General features: G+C 52.2%; 2 protein-coding genes across 3 annotated transcripts in view; one reads left to right on the top strand and one right to left on the bottom strand.

The window, feature by feature from the left end:
- The window catches only part of TECR (trans-2,3-enoyl-CoA reductase), a 22,763-nt gene extending 10,915 nt beyond the window's left edge, over nt 1-11,848 (bottom strand). The window contains exon 1 of the mRNA XM_026488071.4: nt 11,703-11,848. Within this exon, the coding sequence (XP_026343856.1) occupies nt 11,703-11,717 (15 nt within the window). The 5' untranslated portion in view covers nt 11,718-11,848. The remainder of the gene's footprint in view (nt 1-11,702) is intronic.
- Nucleotides 1-22,206, top strand: part of DNAJB1 (DnaJ heat shock protein family (Hsp40) member B1) — a 27,770-nt gene extending 5,564 nt beyond the window's left edge. The window contains exons 2-6 of one of the 2 annotated variants that reach the window (XM_044380014.3): nt 1,513-1,653; nt 13,176-13,260; nt 18,589-18,718; nt 19,906-20,486; nt 20,787-22,206. In XM_044380014.3, coding sequence (XP_044235949.1) covers nt 19,995-20,486; nt 20,787-21,017 — 723 coding nt within the window. In that variant the 5' untranslated portion in view covers nt 1,513-1,653; nt 13,176-13,260; nt 18,589-18,718; nt 19,906-19,994 and the 3' untranslated portion in view covers nt 21,018-22,206. Of the gene's footprint in view, nt 1-1,512; nt 1,654-13,175; nt 13,261-18,390; nt 18,719-19,905; nt 20,487-20,786 lie in introns of those variants that run through there. The other variant, XM_026488063.4, reaches the window with a different exon arrangement.

Raw genomic sequence — 22,206 nt, 5'->3', positions numbered from 1 at the left:
CTGGGTTGGTCGCTGCAACCACACAAAGCCCCACCTAGAGGGGACACTGAACCAACATGGCAGGGCCTCTGGATCTCAGGCCTGCTGACCAGCTGCTCACTGGCACCCACAGCCCGTGCACCTCCCCGAGCCGGCACAGGCCACATCTCCCCGGCCTCCAGGGAGCGCTGTCCCACCCAGAGCAGAGCTGCTGGGGCGTGTGCCATCTGGAAGTGCCTCTGCGAGTACTATCTATCACATGCCTACTTCATGCCAAGAACTGTGCTAAGACCTTCACCTGCATAACTCACCTAGCCTCACCTGGGTCCATAAGCTGAGGGCTGTGACCCCAGTTAGGCAGCTCAGAAACGAGGGGGCCCTTGCGCAAGGCACATAGCCAGGAAGTGCCAGAGCCAGTGCCAACCTGCCTGCTTGGGCCCAAACCCCCAGCTCACCACCAGGATGCAATACCACCGCCACTCTGAAGAGCAGGGCTAAATGCTAACAGAGAAAAAGGGAGGGAAGGGCCCCTGGATCTGATAATCTGGAAGGCACCCCCTCCCTGCTGACACTCCAACTCCAGCACACTAGTCTTGGAAGGTCCCGACACTGCAGGACACATCACCTCCACCGGGAGTGCCCTGCAGGGGAGCCCAAGGGCTGAGTCTGCTCCCCCCCCAGGTCTCAGCCTCCCGTGGCCCCAGCACACTCAGGGTACCAAGAGTGAAAAACGTGCCACCTCCTGACACCACACAGAGGGGCCCAGCAGGCGCAGCAGCTGTCTTAACGCTTCCGGCGCGTTTTCCTGTGGTGGGCTGAGGCGGTCACAGGGGAAAAGCAGTGCCCCGGGGGGAGCAGTTCCCAACACTGAGCAAGAGATACTGCTGCAGAGGCCAGAGTCAGACCAGTCTTCCCTGCCTAAGCCCGAGCTGCTCCATCTGGTCAATGGCAGTGTTCGAAAGAGGACCTAACAGAGACGATTCTCATGGCACATGTGGCAGCTCTGCCCCGTGGTCCGGAACCCTGCCTGCTCATGCAACTCAGCTCAGGAGCCCTGGCCTGGGCAACCTAGGGCCCAGGCTCTCTGAAGGGGGAACCGGCGCCCACAGCTTCAAAAGCTCCCAGGTGACAATGAAGACCTCCAGCAGGGCTGCCTTCCTCAAATGGGCCCTGCCCTCTGGAAGAAGCCCAATATCACTGCCCTGAGGGACTCAGCCGGCCCTGCCCCCTGGGGGCTGTGAACACCTAGCACCCAGCCACCCCCAGCTCACACTGACCCTGTTAGACTGGCACTGTTACCCCATTTTACAGACAAGGAGGATGAGCTCAGGAGCACAAGTCGCCAGCCCAATGACACCTGGCTACAAGCCCCAGGGACAGGGCCCCATCTGTTTTTGCTCCTTAGAACTGAACGTTCTTCCTCCAGGGCTGTCACTGGCCCCAGGCCCTCAGGGGATGGCCCAGGTCTGCACCCCTGCACTGCCTGGCCAGGTCGAAGTGGTGACCGTGTCTGGTCTCTGCATCTCTGAGCAGGAAGGTGCCATCAGGCCAAGAAGCTGGAAGAAGAAGGAGACACTGAGCTCTGCAAACAAAAGCCGATGGGAACAGCAGCAGGAGTTCATCCAGGCCGACCCCCCACCTGCGTCCAGCACTTCCAGCCCACGTGGCAGGCAGGTTAGTCCACCCCGGAAGCTCTTCCGGAACAGCCCACTCCGGGATCCCCGTGGCCAGCCTTATACACACAGCCAACAGCTAACACCTCCTGCACGCTCACAATGTGCCAGACACATTCTCAACACAAATTATCTCTTTTACTATTAATCCCCTTTTGGGGAAATTGAGGGTCATCCATTCACTGCATAATTATCAACTAAACACCCACTACATGCCAGGCACTGTTAAAGGCTCTGGGGATTCAGCTGTGGAAAGAGACCAAAATCCTTGCCCATGTGCAGGTGACATTTTAGCGAGGGGGGGGAAACAATCAAATAAAGTTACATATAACATCAGAAGATGCCATGTGCCACAGAGAAAGCAGAGTGGGAAAAGGGGACAGGCAGTGGAAGGAGAAGCAGGAGTGTGCAGTTTTATAGCAAGTGGTCAAGAAAGGCCTCCTGAGGAGATGTTGAGACAAGCTCTGAATGCAGTGGAGAAAAGAGCTACTGAGAAATCTGAGGAGAGCATCCAGGCAGAGAAAGGCCCTGTGCAAAGGCCCTGAGGTACAGCATTCTTGGTGTGTTCCAGCAACAGTGCAGAAGCCTGTGTGGCTGGAAGGACTGGGAGGGGGGGGCTGGGGGGAGGTGACAGGTTGTGCACGGTCTCAGAGGTCACATTAAGACTTTGTCTTCTATTCCAAGTGAGGTGGGAACCCTGGAGGGCTCTGGGCACAGCAGGGATACGACCTGACTTAAAGAATCCTTCTGGACTATAGGGGAACAGGGTGGAAGCAGGAACCCCAATAAGAATTCTGCCAAAATAAAAGATGGCTTACACCAAGGGGTCGGCAAACTATGGCCCACAAGCCAAATCTGGTCCACCGCCTGTTTTTATACAAGCTAAGAGGTCTTTACATTTGTAAATGTTTGGAAAAAATCAGAAGCCTACCTATTTCATGACATGTGGAAATTACATGAAATTCAACCTCCAGTATCCACAAAGTTATATTAAACATGGCCACACTTGTTGCTTAATGTATCATCTACAGCTGCTTTTCTCACAAGGGTTGAACTGAGAAGATGTCACAGAGGCTGTATGGCCTGCGAAGGCCAAAATATTTACCATCTGGCCCTTCCTGGATAGAGTTTGCCAACCCCAGGCCTGGGCCTGGTGATCGCGGGGGGTGGGCTGATGAGAAGTGGCTGCATTCCAGAAGTCCTCTGGGACACCAGGCATGAGAGAACAAGCAGAGTCCAACAGCCGAGGAGTGGGGTGATCGGAAGGCTGGAAGTGCTATTCACTGGAGTGGGGAAACGCAGGTCTGAGGGGAAATCTAGAGCTCAGGTTTGGATATTAAGTCTGAAATGCGCATTAACAGCCCCACAGAGCGCTCCAGCTCACTGACAAAGCACGTAAGGCAGAGGTTGGGGACTGGGTCGGTGTCTCTGGAAGCTCCACAAGTCTTTCCTGCTGACTGAGAAGTTCCCGTCCATTCTGTCAGGAAACGCTTACTGAGCCCCTCGATGTGCTGCGCCCGTGCTAGGTGCCGGGCTTGATGAATGGAAAGACTACGTGTGACAGCAGTGTGCCGGGCAGCGTTCCGGGTGCTGGGACAGAATGGTGGGCACAGCTGAGAGACCATGCTCCCCCACCAGACCGGCTCACACTCGGGAACAGGGGTAAAGCATCTGTCACCTAACAGGAGCTCAGGATATACCAGGTGCTATGAAGAAAAGAAAGCAGGGCAGGGGGCCCAGAGCACCACAGGAGCTGGTCAGGGAAAGCCTCTCCAAGGAAGTGTAATTTGGGCCACAGCCAGAATGAAGCCAAAGGGAGGACCAGCAAGAGGCTCCCTGTGGAAAGTGCAAAGGCCCTGAGGCAGCACAGAGTTTGGAAGGGCTCGGGAACATGCAGAGGCTGGAGCAGAATGGACTTGAAGGCGAGCAGCTGAGGAGAAGGCTGGAGTGCAGGGAGGCCCAGACAAGCACTTCGGGGGGTCACTGGAGCGCCACATCCTGCTCTGGTTTTGAGAAAGATCCCTCTTGCTGCCAGGGGCAAGTGTGGAAGCAGATACAGCAGTGAGTCTCAGAAACAACCCAGGCCAGAGACCTCCGTGGAGCCTGGACTAGGACACAGAGGTGCCAAGTGGGGAAAAAGACACTCTAATTCCTGGATCCTGAGATACCGCTGATTCAAACCAAGTCACCAATGGGCGGGAGGGGACTACCTAGGTAAATATGAGATGTATAGATATATCTCAGTCATAAGATGCAGCCCAACTTCAGGAACATGAAAACACCAAGGGCGAAAGCTGTACATCCTGGGATGAAGGGAGGAGAGCAGTAATAAGTTAAGATTTCAGCAGAGGCGTGCAGGGTTTCTGGAATGTTTAACAGGCCTACCTGCGTCTTTAAAGGGAATGGTGAATTAAGAGGAAAAGCTTGGCTCTCGCAGTCGAGAGAGGGCTCCAGGAAGATGCCCCTGGCTGTCTTCCCACCTGCAGCATTACCTGTGAGCAGCACCCTGAGCCCCACAGGCTTCTGCTGCCTCCACTCACCCCTCTGGTCGACAGGAAAATGAACCCAGGAGTTCTGTAAGGCCGTCCTTCCCCGTGCCTTCTCTCTCCAGGGTGCATGTTCCTGGGCCCAACCAGGGAGACTGGCGATGACCACAATTTCATGCGCCATCCACTGACACCCCAGGCGAGCCAGAATGTGGCAGAGAGTGCATCCCTAGGCCCACTCCTCAGACCGTGCCTGGAGGGGCCTGGCGGGAAACATTCTTTGGGTCTGTTGATCTGTGGCTTAGCACTACCCATGGGATCCCCACCTTATCCTTATATGAAAACTCAGAGTTCAGGTAACTCTGGGCCAAAAGGGGGGGAAAGGGGCCAAATTCCATAGTGCCAAAAGATGAGCAGTGACCAGCTTTATGACCCAAGGGCAGGAGCCCACGCTACCACAGTGAAGCTAGGCACACATGCTCAGAGCCAGAACTGCCAGTCCCGAGGAGCAGCGGCGCACCCAAACATGCCAGGGTCCTTCCTCATCATCAGATTACAGTGCCCGGGGGGGGGGGGGGGGGGATCTGCATCAGTGATGTGGCTAACTGCCTGAGCCTGCCCTGTGCCTTGCTCTGTAGGCCGGGATCTCTAACAGACATGCACACCATCACTTATTCCACGGTATCCACTGAAGCCCCCACCAGAGGCCCAGGCTTTCAGAGAGCGAGGGGCTCACACACACAAACTATGAGTAGGTGCAAAGTGCCACATGCAGAAAACCAAAACAGGAGAGGCACCAGGGTGGTAATGTGGCCTGGGTGGGTCAGGGGGAACCTCTCAGAGGAGGTGACATTCAAGATGAGCCCTGAATGACAGGATCCCCAGATGAGAAAGGCAAAGCCACCTCTCCTGAAACGCCGGTATTTAAGACAGGGGTTGCGTGGCTCAACCCAGCCCTGTCCTGGGGTAAATGGTGGGTGGATCCCCATCCTCAGCCAGGAGATTTTGTTAGCCTTTAGTCTCTGCAGTGAATAATGAGCCAACGACATATTGTTTCAGACTACACCTATCTCCCTGAGAATTCTTTTTTTTTTTTTTTAAAGATTTTATTTATTTATTTGACAGAGATAGAGACAGCCAGCGAGAGAGGGAACACAAGCAGGGGGAGTGGGAGAGGAAGAAGCAGGCTCATAGCAGAGGAGCCTGATGTGGGGCTCGATCCCACAACGCCGGGATCATGCCCTGAGCCGAAGGCAGACGCTCAACCGCTGTGCCACCCAGGTGCCCCCTCCCTGAGAATTCTGATACTCCCCTCACTACCCACAAAGAGCTATGTTCCCCCAACCCCATCTCCCCCCCCAACCACAGTCAGACTCCTGAGGGGTCCTGGGAAACAGCTGCTCCCCACAAGAAGAGTGGAGGCTCCAGCTCTGTGAGCCCCTCAATTTCCGACCTGCTTCCTGATGCTCCACAACGCTCCCGTGCCGGTGCTAAACTGCCCTCCCCCAAACTCGGCCGACCCACCCGCACCCTGAGGACAGGCACCATCCCTACAGGCCCCGCCACAAAACTGGCATAGCCCCAGCCAGTGCTCCCTGGTCCCTTTAAAAAGGAAAAACAGAGTTCAGAAGGACCCGGACAATGACACAAGCCCTGCAGTCTACAGGGCCCGCTGAATGGCCTGGGGACACTGCTTACATAAGAGCCTGGTTCGAGCAGGGACAGGGACAGGGCCATGCCAGCCTGCCAGTCACCATGACCTACTGAGAGGCCCTTTATCCCTCAGAGGGCTGGGAAAGGCTCGTGGCCCATCTCTAACTAAACACGGGACTGGAAGGGACGGGGGGGGGGGGGGGAGCCCCAAACACCATCCACTGCCCACTACTTGATAATAAGGAAGAACTACTCTGCGCATTTATGTAACAAACACCTAACACAAGGGCCCCTCAAGGACTTAAAAATAAACCGCCCTCTGAAAATTTTAACTCTTAGGCAAAATTAACAGAAAAGGGACTTCATCACCCTCAGGATAAAGTCCACAGGTCTCTGCCCAGTTGGCCTCATCACTCAACATGGGACACCCACAAAGCCTGGCCTCCAGGCCTCGGCACCTGCTGCCCCCCATCCCTTCCCTAAAAACCTTCTCCTTCAGGCCTCAGCTTAGAAGAAAACACCTTGAGGGCAGAGGCTGTGGTTAGTTCAGCCCAGTTTTCCTGGTGCAGGACAGGTACAGAGAAACACGTTGGCATGAATGAACCAATGAGTAAATGACAGATGGAAACAGATAAGTGGAACCCCACAACAGGAGAACGCTCGGACCAGGACAACCTGCCAGCATCCTATGCGGCCAGGGGCTGGCGCTGGCAGGTGCAGTGCTGGCAGCTCGTCGCGAGACCAAGTGTGAGGAAGAGCAGGATGATGTGGAACAGGCTGACCATGGCTGGGCTGGACCTGGAGCTCGTGGCCAACAGGCCATAAGAAGCCAGCTTCCCTCGATCAGGATCACTAAGGACGGGCTCGGACCAACACAAGACATAGTCCCCAGCCAGGTCCCAGCAGCAGCCCCACACCAACCCTTCTGCTCTCCGGGAGCCCGACCACAGGGAGGAGAGGCATTCATTCATCCAATCGTTCACTCAACAAGGAGTCCCTGGCCAGATGTTGGGGAAGCTGCAGGAATGAGACACAAGCAGTCCCTGCCCTCACCAAGCTCACAGTCTGACCGTGAAGTACCCAAATGAAAAAGCAAGAACAGCCAGAGGTTGGCCAGAAGGAGAGGAACGGGGTGCTGGGGGAGGCGGTGGGGGTCATACTGCAGGTAGGGTGGTCCAGGAAGGCCTCTCTGCATGACTTGGAAGCTGAGCTCTCAATAGGAAGGAGGGACCAAGGAAAAACAGAGGAAGAGCATTTCTGGCTGAGGAACTGGCAAATGCTCAGGGCAGGAACGTGGCTGCAGGTGTCTGAGGAGATGAAAACAGAAGTGTAGTGATGAATGAGGACAGCAGGGGACAGAGGACGACAAGAAGTCTCTGAGGGATGGCTCTGACCCGCAACTGCTAAGATCCTGCCACTTCCATGGGAGAAGACGCTATGGCTGCTGTGGGGCGGGGAACCGGGCCGGGCAGGACAAGAACAGAAGCTGCGGGCTTCTGAGCGAGTAGGGTAGGATTGACATCGGATGACCAGGCCCACCTGAGGCACCCACTTCTTGGGATGGTTCTTCGTCATAATAAGGCAAAAAGTGGGTCCTGACTGGGCTTCCATTTCACCAGGGATCTTCCCATAGAGAAAGAGCAGATCGTCCCAAAATGTGACTTCCAATGTGTGTGGCAGCGTATCAAGACTGATCACGGGCTTCTTCCTCCAGCTTCTGGGCGTATTTTTTAGCACGAGCCCATCTCAGCAGCATGTTCAATGAATCGAGCCTCAGGCAAGTTTTAAGCCATTCAAAAGAGGTCACATGCAGAAAGCATTTCAGGTAACCTGACTGACTGACCATCTGTCCAATGACTTGTCCTTAACCACCCGATGCTCTGTATCTTGACTGTGGGTCACGAAGTGTGCTGGGCACTTTACACCCCCGGTGGCCCTCCGAGACAGGTGTCCTTATTCTGGCTTCTTGGGTGAGAACACTGAAGCTCAGGCAGGTAAAGTGCCTGTCCCAAGGGCGGACGCAGTGGCCACCAAAGAGCATGTCCTTCACGACCACATACCTCAATATTCCCTCAATGCACGAGCACCTGGGCCCACCCACAGTGAAGCCCACTCTGGTCTAGCAGAACCCTGGCTCTGCCCCTCACGGTGGGACCAAGGGCGCATCGCTTCACTTTTTTGTGGCCCAGTTTCCCCATCTGTCAAACAGAGATAAGAACAGTCCCTACCTCACAGATTTACTCTGAGGATTAGGCGAGTTAACAAATAAAAAGCACTAAGAATAAGTATTACATTAGTAGTGGCTTGAGGATGATGATGACGCTCTGGCTGTCCCCGGGTATTAAAACATCCTCAGCCGCCACCCGCAACGTCAGCAAGGAGGGGTTACGAGGGCGGCTGAACTCAACCAACCAGCCCAAGGTCCCCGGCCAAACGCGTCAGTGAAAGTGCAGGGATTCCCAACCAAACTCGGCCGTGCTGTTGAGTCCCTTCCTCGCACAGTCCCCACGCAGGGCTGTCAACTCTCCACTAACTCTCCTCAGGAGCCAGCTATTCAAGAGGGTGCGCTTGGCTCAGGAAGTCCCACGCCCACCACTCCCACCACCCAGGTCCTCCCACTCACCTCCCCACCTCAGCCCCGCCTCCACCCCGCCTCCTCTGCCGAGGCCCCGCCCTCCCCACCTCGGCCCCACCTCCCTGCCTAAGCCCCACCACCACCACCACGACCCACCTCCGCCTTCCTCACCCCTCCCAACCCCAGTCTCCTGGCCCGAGGCACACCAACACAAAGAAGGTCTTTAAACCTCACCGTGGCTATCCTGGCTCGCCAGTCCCGATCCGGCTCCCACCTCTAATTCCAAGGGGCAAGCCCATCCAATTTTAAGACCCTAGGCCAGCAGTCCACACTGACCCACAGAGCCCCTCCCACTCTCCCTCTAGGGAAGTTCTGTTCTTAGAACTATGGAAACAGCACAGCCCAGCCCTGCCACCAGCAGCCTCTGGAAGCATCAGCAGGGACAGAAAGGAAATAGGCAAACCCAGGGCTGAAGCCCAGCAACACGGCTTCCTGACTCTGTGACCTTCTGCAACTTAATTTGTTTCTCTTAGCCTCAGTTGCCTTATGTGTAAAGTAGAAGTAATACTCGTGCCCACCTGATTCCTCTTTTATGGATGAGGGAAATCCCGTCTCTACCACGACGCGACCTTGGGCAAGTTACCTCACCTTTCTGGGCCTCAGGTCCCTTATACACAAATGGGGCGACAAAGAGTACCCACCGCTCAGGTTTTTGGATGGAAACAATAAATGTGACCTGTCCCTGTTACTAATCCAGCAGGACTATCCAGCCCAAGAAGAGGGGACCACAACCAGCATCCCCTCCTATCTGCAAATGCAAAATCAATCCCAAAGGCATTTTTGGAAGGCCTGTTCTTTCACTGCAGCACGAAGAAGGGTGTGAGAGTGAAGAGACCAAGCAGACCCAGTGTCAGAACACAACACCCTTCTGCAAACAGGCACCAAATTTAAAGTACAAAAGTCAGAGAGACCCACACATTAAAACAGGGGCTCAATAGCCAGAAAACCCATAATTACTCCTCACCTATTCCAAAAGGACACAAGAGTTCACAAGAAAAAAAGTACCAAAAGAAGCAGACACTCAAGATCCCACCTCCCAGATTTAACAGATATTTATATTAGATTCCTTTTTTTTTTTCAATAAAACAGATATGGCTGAAGCCTTCCCCACCCCCTCTCTCCCCACTCCCTTTCCCCAAGCAATGGTTCCTCTGTGTAATTCCCACACCTTTCTTTTTTTTTTTAAAGATTTTATTTATTTATTTGACAGAGATAGAGACAGCCAGCGAGAGAGGGAACACAAGCAGGGGGAGTGGGAGAGGAAGAAGCAGGCTCGTAGCGGAGGAGCCCGATGTGGGGCTCGATCCCAGAATGCCGGGATCATGCCCCGAGCCGAAGGCAGACGCTTAACCGCTGTGCCACCCAGGCGCTCCCCCACACATTTCTGACCTCTAATTGCAATTTATCCTTTTATTATGTACATACCCATGAGCAGTACATATAAATCTCATTTGTACTTTTTTAAATGTATAAAATATTTTCAAAGATTCTGGGTAAATTACCAAAAATAGTAATTATAAAAGGGACAAACACAGGTAGTGCTATTCAACTTGTAAATAAAAACAGGGAATCTCTTTCACTTATATGTGAGGTACCTAATGTGGTCAACGTCACAGAGATAGAAAGCAGTATGGTAGGGGCACCTGGGTGGCTCAGTCGGCTAAGCATCCAACTCCTGATCTCAGCTCAGGTCTTGATCTCAGGATCATGAATTCATGGCCTGCACTGGGCTCCACGCTGGGTGTGGAACCTACTTTTAAAAAAGGAGAGACTGTGTAACCTCCGTATATTGCAAAAATAGTGCTGTGTGACTTCTGAGACTAAGTCATAAAAGATACTGTGTCTCTGCCGTGTTTTCTCACAGGAAAAAAAAAAGGAGAGAGAGAAAAGAAAAAGAGAAAAGAAAGCAGTATGGTGGTTGTGAGAGGCTGGGCAAAATGGGGAATAGGGAGTTACTGTTTAATTGGGACAAAGTTTCAGTTTTGCAAAAGGAAAGAAGTCTGGAGGTGGATGGTGGTGATGGTTGCACAACGACCACTGAACGGAACACTTAACACATGGTTAGATGGTAAATTTTATGTTATGTGTATTTTGCCACAGTTTTTTAAACTGAGGAGAGAAAAAAGGTATCTCTACCTGCTAGTTCTCATTTGGGGACCAGCATGGCCTAGGAGCTGGCAAATAAGACTCTGGAGTCCTGAGTTCCTCTCTCTGTTCTGCAGTTACCATCTGAGGGCCTTTGGGCAAGTCATTTGACAGCTCTGAGACTATTTCTTCATCTATAAAAATGGGAATAATAATAGCCTCCGATCTCAGAGGCCTATGAGGATAACAAAATAAGGTAACAGAATCTCATAGCACAAGAATAATCACACGCTTTATACACAACTAATGAATCATCGAGCCTTACATCGAAAACCGGGGATGTACTGTATGGTGACTAACATAATATAATAAAAAATCATTATTAAAAAAAAAAAGAATAATCACACGCTAAATTATTATTATGTGTTTAAATAATAAATTAGTTTATTAATGTTACTTAAAAGTCAGTAATGATCAAATAATTAAATTATTAATATTATATTATCAGCTAGGTCTCTAGGCCCATCAAAAGACTTCGTTTTAAGGGAAAAAGAAGCCCAAGTTAGGAGTCAGAAGACCTGGGCTTCAGGAACGGCTGTGGCTGTGAGATTTCTCCCTGGTGACACTCAGGAGTTGACTGAGAGGATCTCTTAGATTATCAAAGAGCAAGATCAGCTTTGCTGCTCGGCGGGAGCCAGCCCTGGAACTGCACCTCCCACACCGCCCAAGCTTCTCGAGGACGTCCCGGTCGAGGGAAGCGGTCCAAAGGTCGTGTCCGAGAAGACTGACTGCGAAGACCCTTCCTAAGCCTGAGGAAGTGGCATGGTGCAAGATTGTATAAGACACCAAAGAATCGGGAGCAAGCGTCCCGTACCTTTGTTCCTCCCCTGCCAACTCTGTCCCAGGCCGCTGGGGGAGCTGCAAGGAACCATCCAGCTTCCCAGATCCTGCAGAGACCCCAAGAAAAGACAACCCCAAAACAGCCTGGGTTGCAGAAGTAGAAATACCCCTGTGCACATGCGCACTGCAATTTACGAGAGGTCCCGGGGCACAACGCGCGGCCACTGCGCCTGCGCCGTCCCTGTCGCCCTTTGGGGCACAGGAACAGAAAGGGGGGTTCCGTGGTCCCGCGAAGAAGAAAAACCAATGAGTCTGCGGCGGCCGCTCAGTGCGGGTTTCCTCGTTCCTTACCTCATAGTGCTTCATGGTTCCCTCACACGGCCCCTACGGCGCCTGCTGCCGCTGCTGTCTACCTACGCGCCACAGGAACACAGTCCCTCAACGCGCTCGCGGGCGCCGCGCGAGACTAACCTCGGTTCCGCGTCGGCCCCGCCCCTCCCTGTCGTGAGCGCCCCTACAGCCAATCAGCGCTCGGGACGCTCACCTTCAATCCCGCCCCGCGAGGCTGGTCTTGAGCAAGCACTAGCAGCTCTCGCCATGAGGCTGGCCAATCAGCTTGCGGAACACACCAAGGGGGAGGAGCGCGGGCCAGGCAGGGACGAGCCGAAAGGTGCTTGGCCACCCACCAATCAAAATAAGGCCTAGGAGCCGCGCGCCATTCCCCGCCCCTTGGTGGCGTCGCTGTGGAAACCAAGGGAAGCGACGGTTACCTTACAGCTGGGGGCGGGAGCAAAAAGTTGAGTGACAGGGAGGGCAGCATCCGCATGGCGGGCGGCGCGACTGTGTGAATTCCCAGGTGGGCAGCCCCCTGCGTAATGGGGAGCGACCTAAAAAGGGCTAGGTGCTGGGGGCGTGTGCTGGGGCGCCTGGATGGAAAGGCCTGTCCGGCGGGGGGACCCCCATCTGTCATGAATGGGAGGGAAAGAAAGGGGAAATGAAGGATGAAAAGCCACCGTGGGATCCCCCAACTTACAACCTGAGTCCTCGCCCCATTCTGGGGGCTACAAGCCCCGCCCCGTAGGCCGGGGCCCGCACTCGTCTACCTGTGCCATCCAGTATGGTCACCACTGGCCACATGTTGCTAGCGAGCCCTTGAAATGTGGCTGGTGCAAATCGAGATGTGCTGTAAGTGTAAAACAGAAACCGATTTCAAAGACAGTGTGAAAAGGAGAATGTAAAAAAAACAAAAAAAAAGTCATTAATAACCTTGAATGTTAATTACAAGTTGAAATGATAATATTTTAGATATATTGGATTAACAGATTATTACAATTCAGTTACCCTGTTTTTTTTTTACTTTTTTAAATGCCTATTAAAATATTTAAAGGCTGTCTGGGTGGCTCAGTTGGTTAAGCATCTCCCTTGGGCTCAGGTCATGATCTCGGGGTCCTGGGATTGAGCCCCATCTGCTTCTCCCTCTCCCTCTGTGCTCTCTCCCTCTGTCTCTAAAATAAATAAATAAAATCTTAAAAAAAAAAAAAAAAAAAACATTTAAAATGACAGACCTGGCTTGCATTTGTGGTTGGCAGTTGCCTCACACTGGCTCTACTGGACAGCGCTGGTCTGGGGTCATGCCATGCTTTTGCTCCTTTGATTATTTGCCATGAGCAGACTGGGGAAGTTGGATGTCATCACAAACACACACACACACACTCACACACACACACACATACACACATCCTCCTGCACACATTCAAGATTTCAGTACAAGGTAAGTAGCACCCGGCACACCCCCTCACCTTCTTTCCTTTCTCCTCATTCCAGACCCTGCCCCTGAGGCTTCATCAACTGTGGAACCCTCTGGAACTTAGAGGCCTGACATCAGAGACGTGGTGAGAAGTCCTCAAAGGTAAATCACTGATTCACAGGGGAGCAGGGTGGGGCAAGGTGAGTCAGTGCTTAGCACTTAGTCATTCAGGTTCAGTTCTGGAAACTTCTAAAGCTACAGGTTTGGGGGACCTGTGTCTTCCAGTAAAGGAAGCCAAGGCTGTGGTCTTCAGAAACACTGTCTTTTTCACGAGGCCTATCTGGGCAAAAGAGATGAAAACATAAAAGTGTTTTATAATCGTGCTTTCCAAAACACAGATCTTTTTTCTGTTGGCAGTTATAGGGCTCACAGTATCTTGAGATCCTTTGTGTCCTGACAGGCTTCATTCCCTGCCCTCATTGAGGGGGACAGGAGGAGTAATCACTTAGAAACCAAAAGTTAACATCTTACCAAGTTGACTTCCTTGAGACATCTAATTGTGAAGTGCTGAGGGGCACAGTTGAACTCCTAAAATCTAGCCAAGTTTTGCTACTTTGCCCTGTCAATTCCCAGCTTCTCTAACGTGGGCTGAGTCAGTGTATCTACTGTATTCCTGCATTCCAGCTAGGTAAGGTGTGTGGGGTCCAAACAGATGTCATTTTGGACAGAGTCCACGTATATTCCTACAGACTCAGAACATTCTGTAATTTACCTTTCAAGACTGTTTTCCTGAGCCCCACACTCACTCAATAGGCACCAAATCATTTTGTGAACATACTCTGCTGTGTGCCCACAAGGGCATACGAATAATTTCCACCCTCTCCTCACCCACAGGAAGCTCATAGAAAGGCAGGATCCAGCTCAGAAAGGACAATTCCCCTTTGTTTTTGATGGATATTGTAGGTGTAAGGACTCCTTATTGGCCTCATCTGGCTTCCAGTAACCAGGCTGTCAGCAGAAATAATATCCACCTTCAGAATGAAGACTGGCCACTCTGTCCAAACCATTCTTGAGTCTGGCTCCTTTCACTAACATAATGCTCTATGCCTGTCAGTTAGGGACAGCTAGACCCTGCTTGTGTACGCGGCACCCCCAGCACAGTGGCTAATTCATAACAGTCACAACTAGTTTGCTGAGCCAACTGTAATAAGCCCGTTATGGCAATTTCCAAAGGGGAAATTCCAGAAAGGTCTGGTGCTGTGGAAGTAACAAAGGATGAGCAGGGGACTCTTTGGATCTCAGATTTGGGGGAACCCATGGTCATTTGAATGTTGAAGTTCTGGTGCGTCTGTCTGTCTCACAAGCTCCTTTTGTATTTCCCACATGCAGGTAAGGTAAGATCTTGATTTCTCTGGGAACCTGGCTTGGCTTGTTTTGGGGTATGTGATGGAGCTGGTTCGAGCTGTGTGAGAGAAGGTGAAGCCTAGAGCGGACAAGCCAGGGCTGGTTAGCAACTTTCCACTGTGTCAGGAACCCCAGAGAGAGGCTTCCCAAGTCCTACCCTGTCTTGCCTTTTGGGTTTTGTTTGTTTGTTTTAAGATTTTATTTATTTATTTGACAGAGAGATACAGCCAGCGAGTGAGGGAACACAAGCAGGGGGAGTGGGAGAGGAAGAAGCAGGCTCCCAGCGGAGCAGGGAGCCTGATGTGGGACTGGATCCCAAGACTCTGGGATCAGGCCCTGAGCTGAAGGCAGAAGCTTAACGACTGAGCCACCCAGGCTCCCCCCTGTCTTGCCTTTTGTATTAAGTCCATAGAATTTTCTTTTTATCGAGCTATAATTTACATGCAGTGAAATTTACCTTTTTTAGTATACAGCTCTGAATGTATACAGTTGTGTAACTAACATCACAGTCCAGATATAGAACATTTCCATCATCCCCCCCAAAATCCCCTGTCTCCCTTTGTAGCACATCCCAGCCCCGGGCAACCAATCCGCTTTCTGCCTTAATACTTTTACCTTTTCTGGAATGCCTTATAAAATGGAATCACAGCAGGACAACTCAGACGGCCTTTTGAGTCTGGCTTCTTTCACTAACATAATGTATTTGAGGTTCCTCTGCATTGTTTTCTGTACCAGTAGCTCAGTCCTTTCTTACGACTGAATAGTATTCCATCATGTGGCTAGACCACAGTTTGTCTATCCATTCTCCCACTGAAGGACATTTAGGTTTTAATGGCTCTTGATAATTACAAATCAAGCTTTGATAAACATCCGCTCATGGGCTTTTATGTGAACATAGGTTTTTATTTCACATGGGTATTCCACCAGGGGTGGGATTGTTGGTTCGTATGGCTGTAGTCCTTTTGAAGTTCTGTTTGATGAAGAGAAGCAGAGTTGAAAACAGTAGTAATGCATTTTTTTTAAATGAAGCCTTTATCATCATCTGAATCACACTGTACACGAGCTGAGTGCTTACCATAAACACTGAGTGTGCTAAACCCTTTACGCTTCAGCATTTTGCTCACTGGGTGACCGCAAGCAAGTCACATGACCTCTCAGAGCCTCAGTTTTCCCACCTGCAAAATGCAGGTAACACTAGGCCAACCCCATAGGATTATTGCAAGGATTAAATGAATTAATACATATGGAGCACTTGGAGGCAGCTTGGCACATAGTAGGGCCGTGTCAGCATCAGCCGTTATTATAATGTTCATTTCCTGGCCCCTCTCAATTTCATCCTCATATGGGATGTTAAGATCCCTGGGAGTTAAGATCTGTTCTTATCTCCATTTTAGAGAGGACACACCTAATGCTCCAAGAGAGCAAGCAAGTTGTGCAAGATCACACAGGCAGTAAATAAGTAAATAGTGGGTCCCAGATTTCAGCTGAGGCTGACTGACTCCAGACTCACCTGCTTTGTTCCTGTTATCAGTCAGGGTTCTCCCAAAGAAACAGAACCAGGATATATGTGTTCGTGAGTGTGTGTGTGAGAGAGAGAATTAAAAGATGTATTTCAAGGCATTGGCTTACGTGATTGTGGGTGCTAGCCAGGCAAGTCCGAAATCTGTAGGGCAGGTCAGGAGGCTAGAAACTCTTGGCCAGGAGCTGACACTTTGTCCTCAGGGAAACTTCAGTATTATTTGCTTTTAAAGCCTTTCCACTGATTGGACGAGACCCATCCCCATTATCCAGGATCATCTCCTGTACTTAAGTCAACTGATTATAGACATTAACTTTACCACATCTACAAAATACTTTCTCAGAAACACTTAGTGTTTAATTGAACATCTGGGTACTATAGCCCAGCCAAACTGATACATAAAATTAACCATCCCATCTTCTGTAAGTTGAGAGCTCAAGAGCTGCTGAGGTTTCTATGGAAGCCACTTTTCCAATACCATTTTGAAGTGTCCAGTGAGTGTCCAGGACAAAAAATCCTAAGGAGAGCTGTTGGGGTTGTTTTCTGTATTTTGGGGGGCAGACAAAAATTCCCAAACATGACCCAGGCTTACTCAAGGAAGGGGGAGTCCCCAGCCCTAAGTTCACCAAATATAAAGACACCCAAAACCATGTGAAGACCTCCAAAGGTATAACTCTAAATAAATTAAATTAAAAATTATAAATTAAATTTATACAATGAAATATTAGCATGTAACCATGAGGAAGTTCACAAGTGCTGGGTTTTCCTTCATGATGAGAACTCTCCTGCTCTTTATGTAATTTATTTTTTTTATTCGTGTAACTTTTTAAAAATTGAATTATTTTCCCCCTGTGATGGTTTAGGACCCCTCTGTACTGTACTCATGGATGCCCAGCCCAGACCCATCATCCTCCCAGGTTGGCCAGTGTGTGTACTAATCCAGTCCTTACTGAGTCCCCTTGGTGGGGTCAGTGAGTGGCCAAGGATAGCCAGCATCCCCCAGCTGGAAAGCAGGGAAAACCATGGTCTTCTTTCTCAGCAGTAGAAGCCTCTCACTGTGGTGCTGCAGGAAAGGGGTGGCTCAGCAGCCCGTCATTCAGCAAGATGGTTAGTCACCCCTTTGATAGTACTTCCTCTGTCCTGGATGGCTCTTTACAAATGGTGACTCACAAGGCAGGTACAACTACTACCCCCATTGTACAAATGAGGGAACTGAGGCCCCAAATGGTTCAGTAACCAGCCCAAGGTCATGCAGCTAGGAAGTGCTGAGACTGGGAATGAAACCTGCTGCCTGGTTCCTGAGCCAGCGTCACACCACCCTGATCTCCCAAGCAGTTCTTCCAGGAAACTCCCACCTCAACCACCACCACTGCTTCTTTCCTAGGGCCTTCTCAGGTGGTACCCCTTTCTGAGCTTCCTTTCACCATCAGCCCTGTCTTTGACCACAGGCACCCCAAACTCTCAGAGCCAAAGGGGATCACAGACCCTGAGAAGTGTATGACACACCCATGTCCCCCCAAATCATTAATGTAGTGGGAAGAAAAATGAAGCAGGCGCATTAAAAACAGGCAGGAATATTTATGAAGTGTCCACTGCTACTGGGTGCCAGATACTGGCAACTGCAGGCTGGGAGGGAGGTGGATTTAGCATGAAAACCAAAGAATAAGATAATTTCAGATTTCAGTGACAGGTGTTTTTGAGAAAACGGTAAAGTGAAAGGTATGAGGAGCCTTTTTCCCCGGAGAAAAGATCAGTCCGTGGAGGTGAGCTTTGGTCCCGGGGCCTCACCTTGCTTTATAGGAAACTGTATGGTGAGGACAGCGACAGTGCTGGAGCTCCTAATTGCATTCTCCCCACAGCCAAGAAAAGAGGGCGGATGGGTATTTTTATTCCCTTGTTACAGAAGTCGGGGTGGGGGGTTGGACCTAGGGTAAGGCAAGGTTAGCCAACTTGCTCAGAAACATCCGGAGTGGGTGCCCCCATCTTCCGGGCCCCGTGAGAAGCGGGCGAGCAGTTCTACCGTCACCTGGGGAAGGGCGGGGGCACCTTGAGGGGCGGGGCCGCATCCAGCCCCGCCCCTTCCCGAGTGGTGTGTCGTAACCTATTGACCCAGGCTGGCGATGGCACACGCGGCTGGCGGGGTCAGTGAAGGCAGTGAAAGAAGGTCGTGATTGGCTCCCCGCAAAGTGGGCGGGGCCTACGTCGCTTGGTGCGCGCGCCGCGGGGAAGCGTTGCCGAGGGCGGAGAGGGAAGGGGCGTGGCCGCGCGCAGGCGGCCGTTGGCGGTGCAACCCCGCCCCGGACGTCGCGCGTCGCGGACTGGGAGGTGGCGATTGGTCGGGGCGGCGCGGGGGGCGGGGCGGAAGGTTCTGGAGGGGGCTGGCGGGCTCTGGAAGCTTCCGCCGGACGGGTATATAGAGTCCGGGACGGGGCGGCGGCGAAGCCGGGGTACGGCGACAGCTGGGCGGCGGGCCGCAGGCGGGGGCTATGGGCAAGGACTATTACCAGACGTTGGGCCTGGCCCGCGGCGCGTCGGACGAGGAAATCAAGCGGGCTTACCGCCGCCAGGCGCTACGCTACCACCCGGACAAGAACAAGGAGCCCGGCGCCGAGGAGAAGTTCAAGGAGATCGCCGAGGCCTACGACGTGCTCAGCGACCCGCGCAAGCGCGAGATCTTTGACCGCTACGGGGAAGAAGGTACGTGCGCGCGCGGCTAGGGGCGCGCCCCCGCCGTTTGACAGGAGGGGAAACCGAGGCCGGGAGGCCGGGTCTGGCATCCCCGGGGGACGCCCCAGGCCGGGTGGGCGAGCGGCCCCCGCCCTCCGGCCACGCGGGCCTCCGCCCTCGGATTGGCGGCCGCCCGATGGGAGGAGGAGTCCTGGCCGCGCCGCTTGCCCAGAAGCTTCTAGCATGTCTGCGGTTGCCCCTCCCTAGGCGCCTCCACCCACGTCCCCGAGCGGTCTCGGGGGTGGGGGTGCGGACGGAGGGGGGTACCGAGGCTGAGCCGGGCCCGTGGCAACGCGGCCCCGGCGGTCGGGGCTCACCTGGGCCGAGGTGGCAGGCCTGGCGTCCAGGGGCGCAGGGTGGGGCTTCTGGCTGCGCGTCGCGCTCGACCTGCGAGCGGCGAGCCTTCGGATGAGCGCGCTGATTAGCGCGGATCTTGCTCCGGGGCCCCTGTGAGGGCGGAGTGAGGTAATCCCCGTAAAGTGCTTACCTAACCTGGTGCCAAGCACGTAGATGGCAGCCAGCGCCCGAGCGCAGTCCAGGTGCAGGGAGCCGTGGGACCCGCCTCTGCCCGGCCTCCTCGGCGCAGGCCTCTCAGGCCGAGAGAAGGAAGCTGCCTTGTCCAGTTGCCCGTGGATGACTCAGACTGGTTTCTGGGCTGGGTCTTAAGAAATAAGTGGCTTTTTATGTAAGGATGGTGGCAATTAGTGCCAGGGTGTGAGAATTTGAAAAGCTGCGTTTATGGTTTTGCTTTCATTTCTGCTCCTCACACGTTCCTAGCTCTTGAGTATTTCTAAGAGTAAACACTTAGCACTGACCCTGGAGCGTGCCTTTTTCATCTGATCTCTTAATGGATTTTTTGTAAGTTTTCATATCTTTGTGGGGAGGATAGGTCAGTCAAGAAGTGGCGGGAATTCCGTGGCCCCTAGAGAGGGCGCTTGAGCCCCTTGCCACTGTCCTGGCATACTGAAGTATGGCGGGGGGGTGACTCTGGCTTAGGGTTCTTTCTTACTCTTCTTGACAGGCTAAAAAAATTTCCTTCCACCCCCCCCACCCTTCATGATTGTCAAGCTTTTTCCACTTAGTGAACGCTCCTTTGAGGGGGAGGGAGGGAGAAGCTCACCACCAACCATCTGATTTCTTCTGGTTTTGTCTTTTAGGTCTAAAGGGTGGTGGCCCCAGCGGCGGGAGCAGCGGTGGTGCTAACGGTACCTCTTTCAGCTATACATTCCATGGAGACCCTCATGCCATGTTTGCAGAGTTCTTCGGTGGCCGAAATCCGTTTGACACCTTCTTTGGGCAGCGGAATGGGGAGGAAGGCATGGACATTGATGACCCATTCTCTGGCTTCCCCATGGGCATGGGTGGCTTCACCAACATGAACTTTGGCCGTTCCCGTCCTGCCCAAGAGCCCACCCGAAAGAAGCAAGATCCCCCCGTCACCCATGACCTTAGGGTCTCGCTTGAAGAGATCTATAGCGGCTGTACCAAGAAGATGAAAATCTCCCATAAGCGGCTGAACCCCGATGGAAAAAGCATTCGCAACGAAGACAAGATCTTGACCATCGAAGTGAAGCGGGGGTGGAAAGAAGGGACCAAAATCACCTTCCCCAAGGAAGGTGACCAGACCTCCAACAACATTCCAGCTGACATTGTCTTTGTTTTAAAGGACAAGCCACACAATATCTTTAAGAGAGATGGCTCTGATGTCATTTACCCAGCCAGGATCAGCCTTCGGGAGGTAGGATACTAATAAGTAGGGTAGTATGTGGAGGGAGATGGTTGGTTTTTGAAGTTATTCGGTATTTGCTTGACAGATATGTCTGAGCACTTTGGAGCCAGGTTTGGGGGATACAGCAAAAACAAGACTAACCAGGGCTCTGTTTTTCCAGAGCTTCCATGCTGGCGATCTGGGTAGATCCGGGGACAAGGTCTTAGCTACAGGGGCCTAATGGTGCTTCCCCTATATCAAACAGCTTCTGGGCAGGAATTGCGCGTCCTAAGCTACCTTCCATCTAACGTTCTCTCTTTGCTTTCTAAGGCTTTGTGTGGCTGCACGGTGAACGTACCCACTCTGGACGGCAGGACCATACCCGTTGTGTTCAAAGATGTCATCAGGCCTGGCATGCGGCGAAAAGTCCCTGGAGAAGGCCTCCCCCTCCCCAAGACGCCCGAGAAACGCGGGGACCTCGTTATTGAGTTTGAAGTAATCTTTCCCGAAAGGATTCCGCAGACGTCAAGAACCGTACTTGAGCAGGTTCTTCCAATATAGTCTCCTGTGCTTCTAAGGACTGACCAGGGACCTTTCCAGAGCTCAAGGATTTCCGGACCGTTCCACCAGTTGTGGACCCGTGAGAGGGCGGGAGGGCCCAGGGAGGGCTTTCGTACTGCTGAATGTTTTCCAGAGAATATATTACAATCTTTCAAAGTCGTGCACTAGACTTAAGTGGTTTTTCGAGCGATAGGGCGGCAGGTGGTGGGGACAGCAGGAAAAGGCATTCCAGTCTGTCCCACTGGTTCCTGCAGCCCTCCCGGGTTGCGCCCACACCCTCCTTCAGGCCCTGCCCACGGGCGAGAGGCAGACCCACAGCTGGACTTGATGTGTCTGTAGTCCCTTTACTTGTGGCCATTAGGTGGTGCCAACCTGCCATCTTAGTTACCAGACCCTGTACACTCCTCGGTTTCTGTTGTGTGATCGGTTCGTGTTTTATTCTGTATTTGTCTCCCACGTCTTGCTCTTCCCCTGAAGAATCCTGTTTTCTCTTTTGCCATCTCAAATTGAGAACCAACTTAGATTATTTTTGCAAAACTGCCTGGCCGGCGCCCACAAGCAATACCTCTTGTTCCAGCAGGACCAAGGGAGCCGGCCTTATGTGAATGAGTTGCACAGATTCTTCTCGCTGGAGGGTCAGAGGCCCTGGACAGAGCCGGGGAACTTCTCGATCTCTGACTCTGAGGCCAAGTGCACTCACTTATGGGTCACACTTTTTTTTTTTTCTTTTATCTGTAAGGCAATCTTTTGGCACACTTGGGACTTATAAGTGGCCCAGGTAATTTTTCATTTAATGGACTCTGGACTCTTTCAAAAGGATCTGATCCTTTTGAATTTTGCACAGCTCTAGATATAATCCCTTTTGATAAAAGGGTCTTTGCTTCTGATTACAGGAGCACTGTGGAACGTCTGTAAATATGTTTTTATAATTCTGTGTAATGTTGGTGTGCCCTCAAAGGAAACCAGTCCACGGCAGCTGCTGTTCTCTGTACAGGGCCACGATGGAATTCAAAAGGAACCTTGGGAGTTGGGGAGGGGGGTCGGGTTGGAACAAGTGTCTGTTCCCTGCAGGCCAGTCTGGTGCTCAGACCTTTAGACTCATTGTAAGTTGCCACTGCCAACACGAGACCAAAGCGTGTGACTTGTCAATGTGCAGCACGACAGCATTAAAGACTGATGCTAAACCTCA

Source organism: Ursus arctos, unplaced genomic scaffold (assembly GCF_023065955.2).
Source record: "Ursus arctos isolate Adak ecotype North America unplaced genomic scaffold, UrsArc2.0 scaffold_14, whole genome shotgun sequence".
Classification (NCBI taxonomy): domain Eukaryota; kingdom Metazoa; phylum Chordata; class Mammalia; order Carnivora; family Ursidae; genus Ursus; species Ursus arctos.
This window is presented reverse-complemented; position numbering and strand designations above follow the sequence as displayed.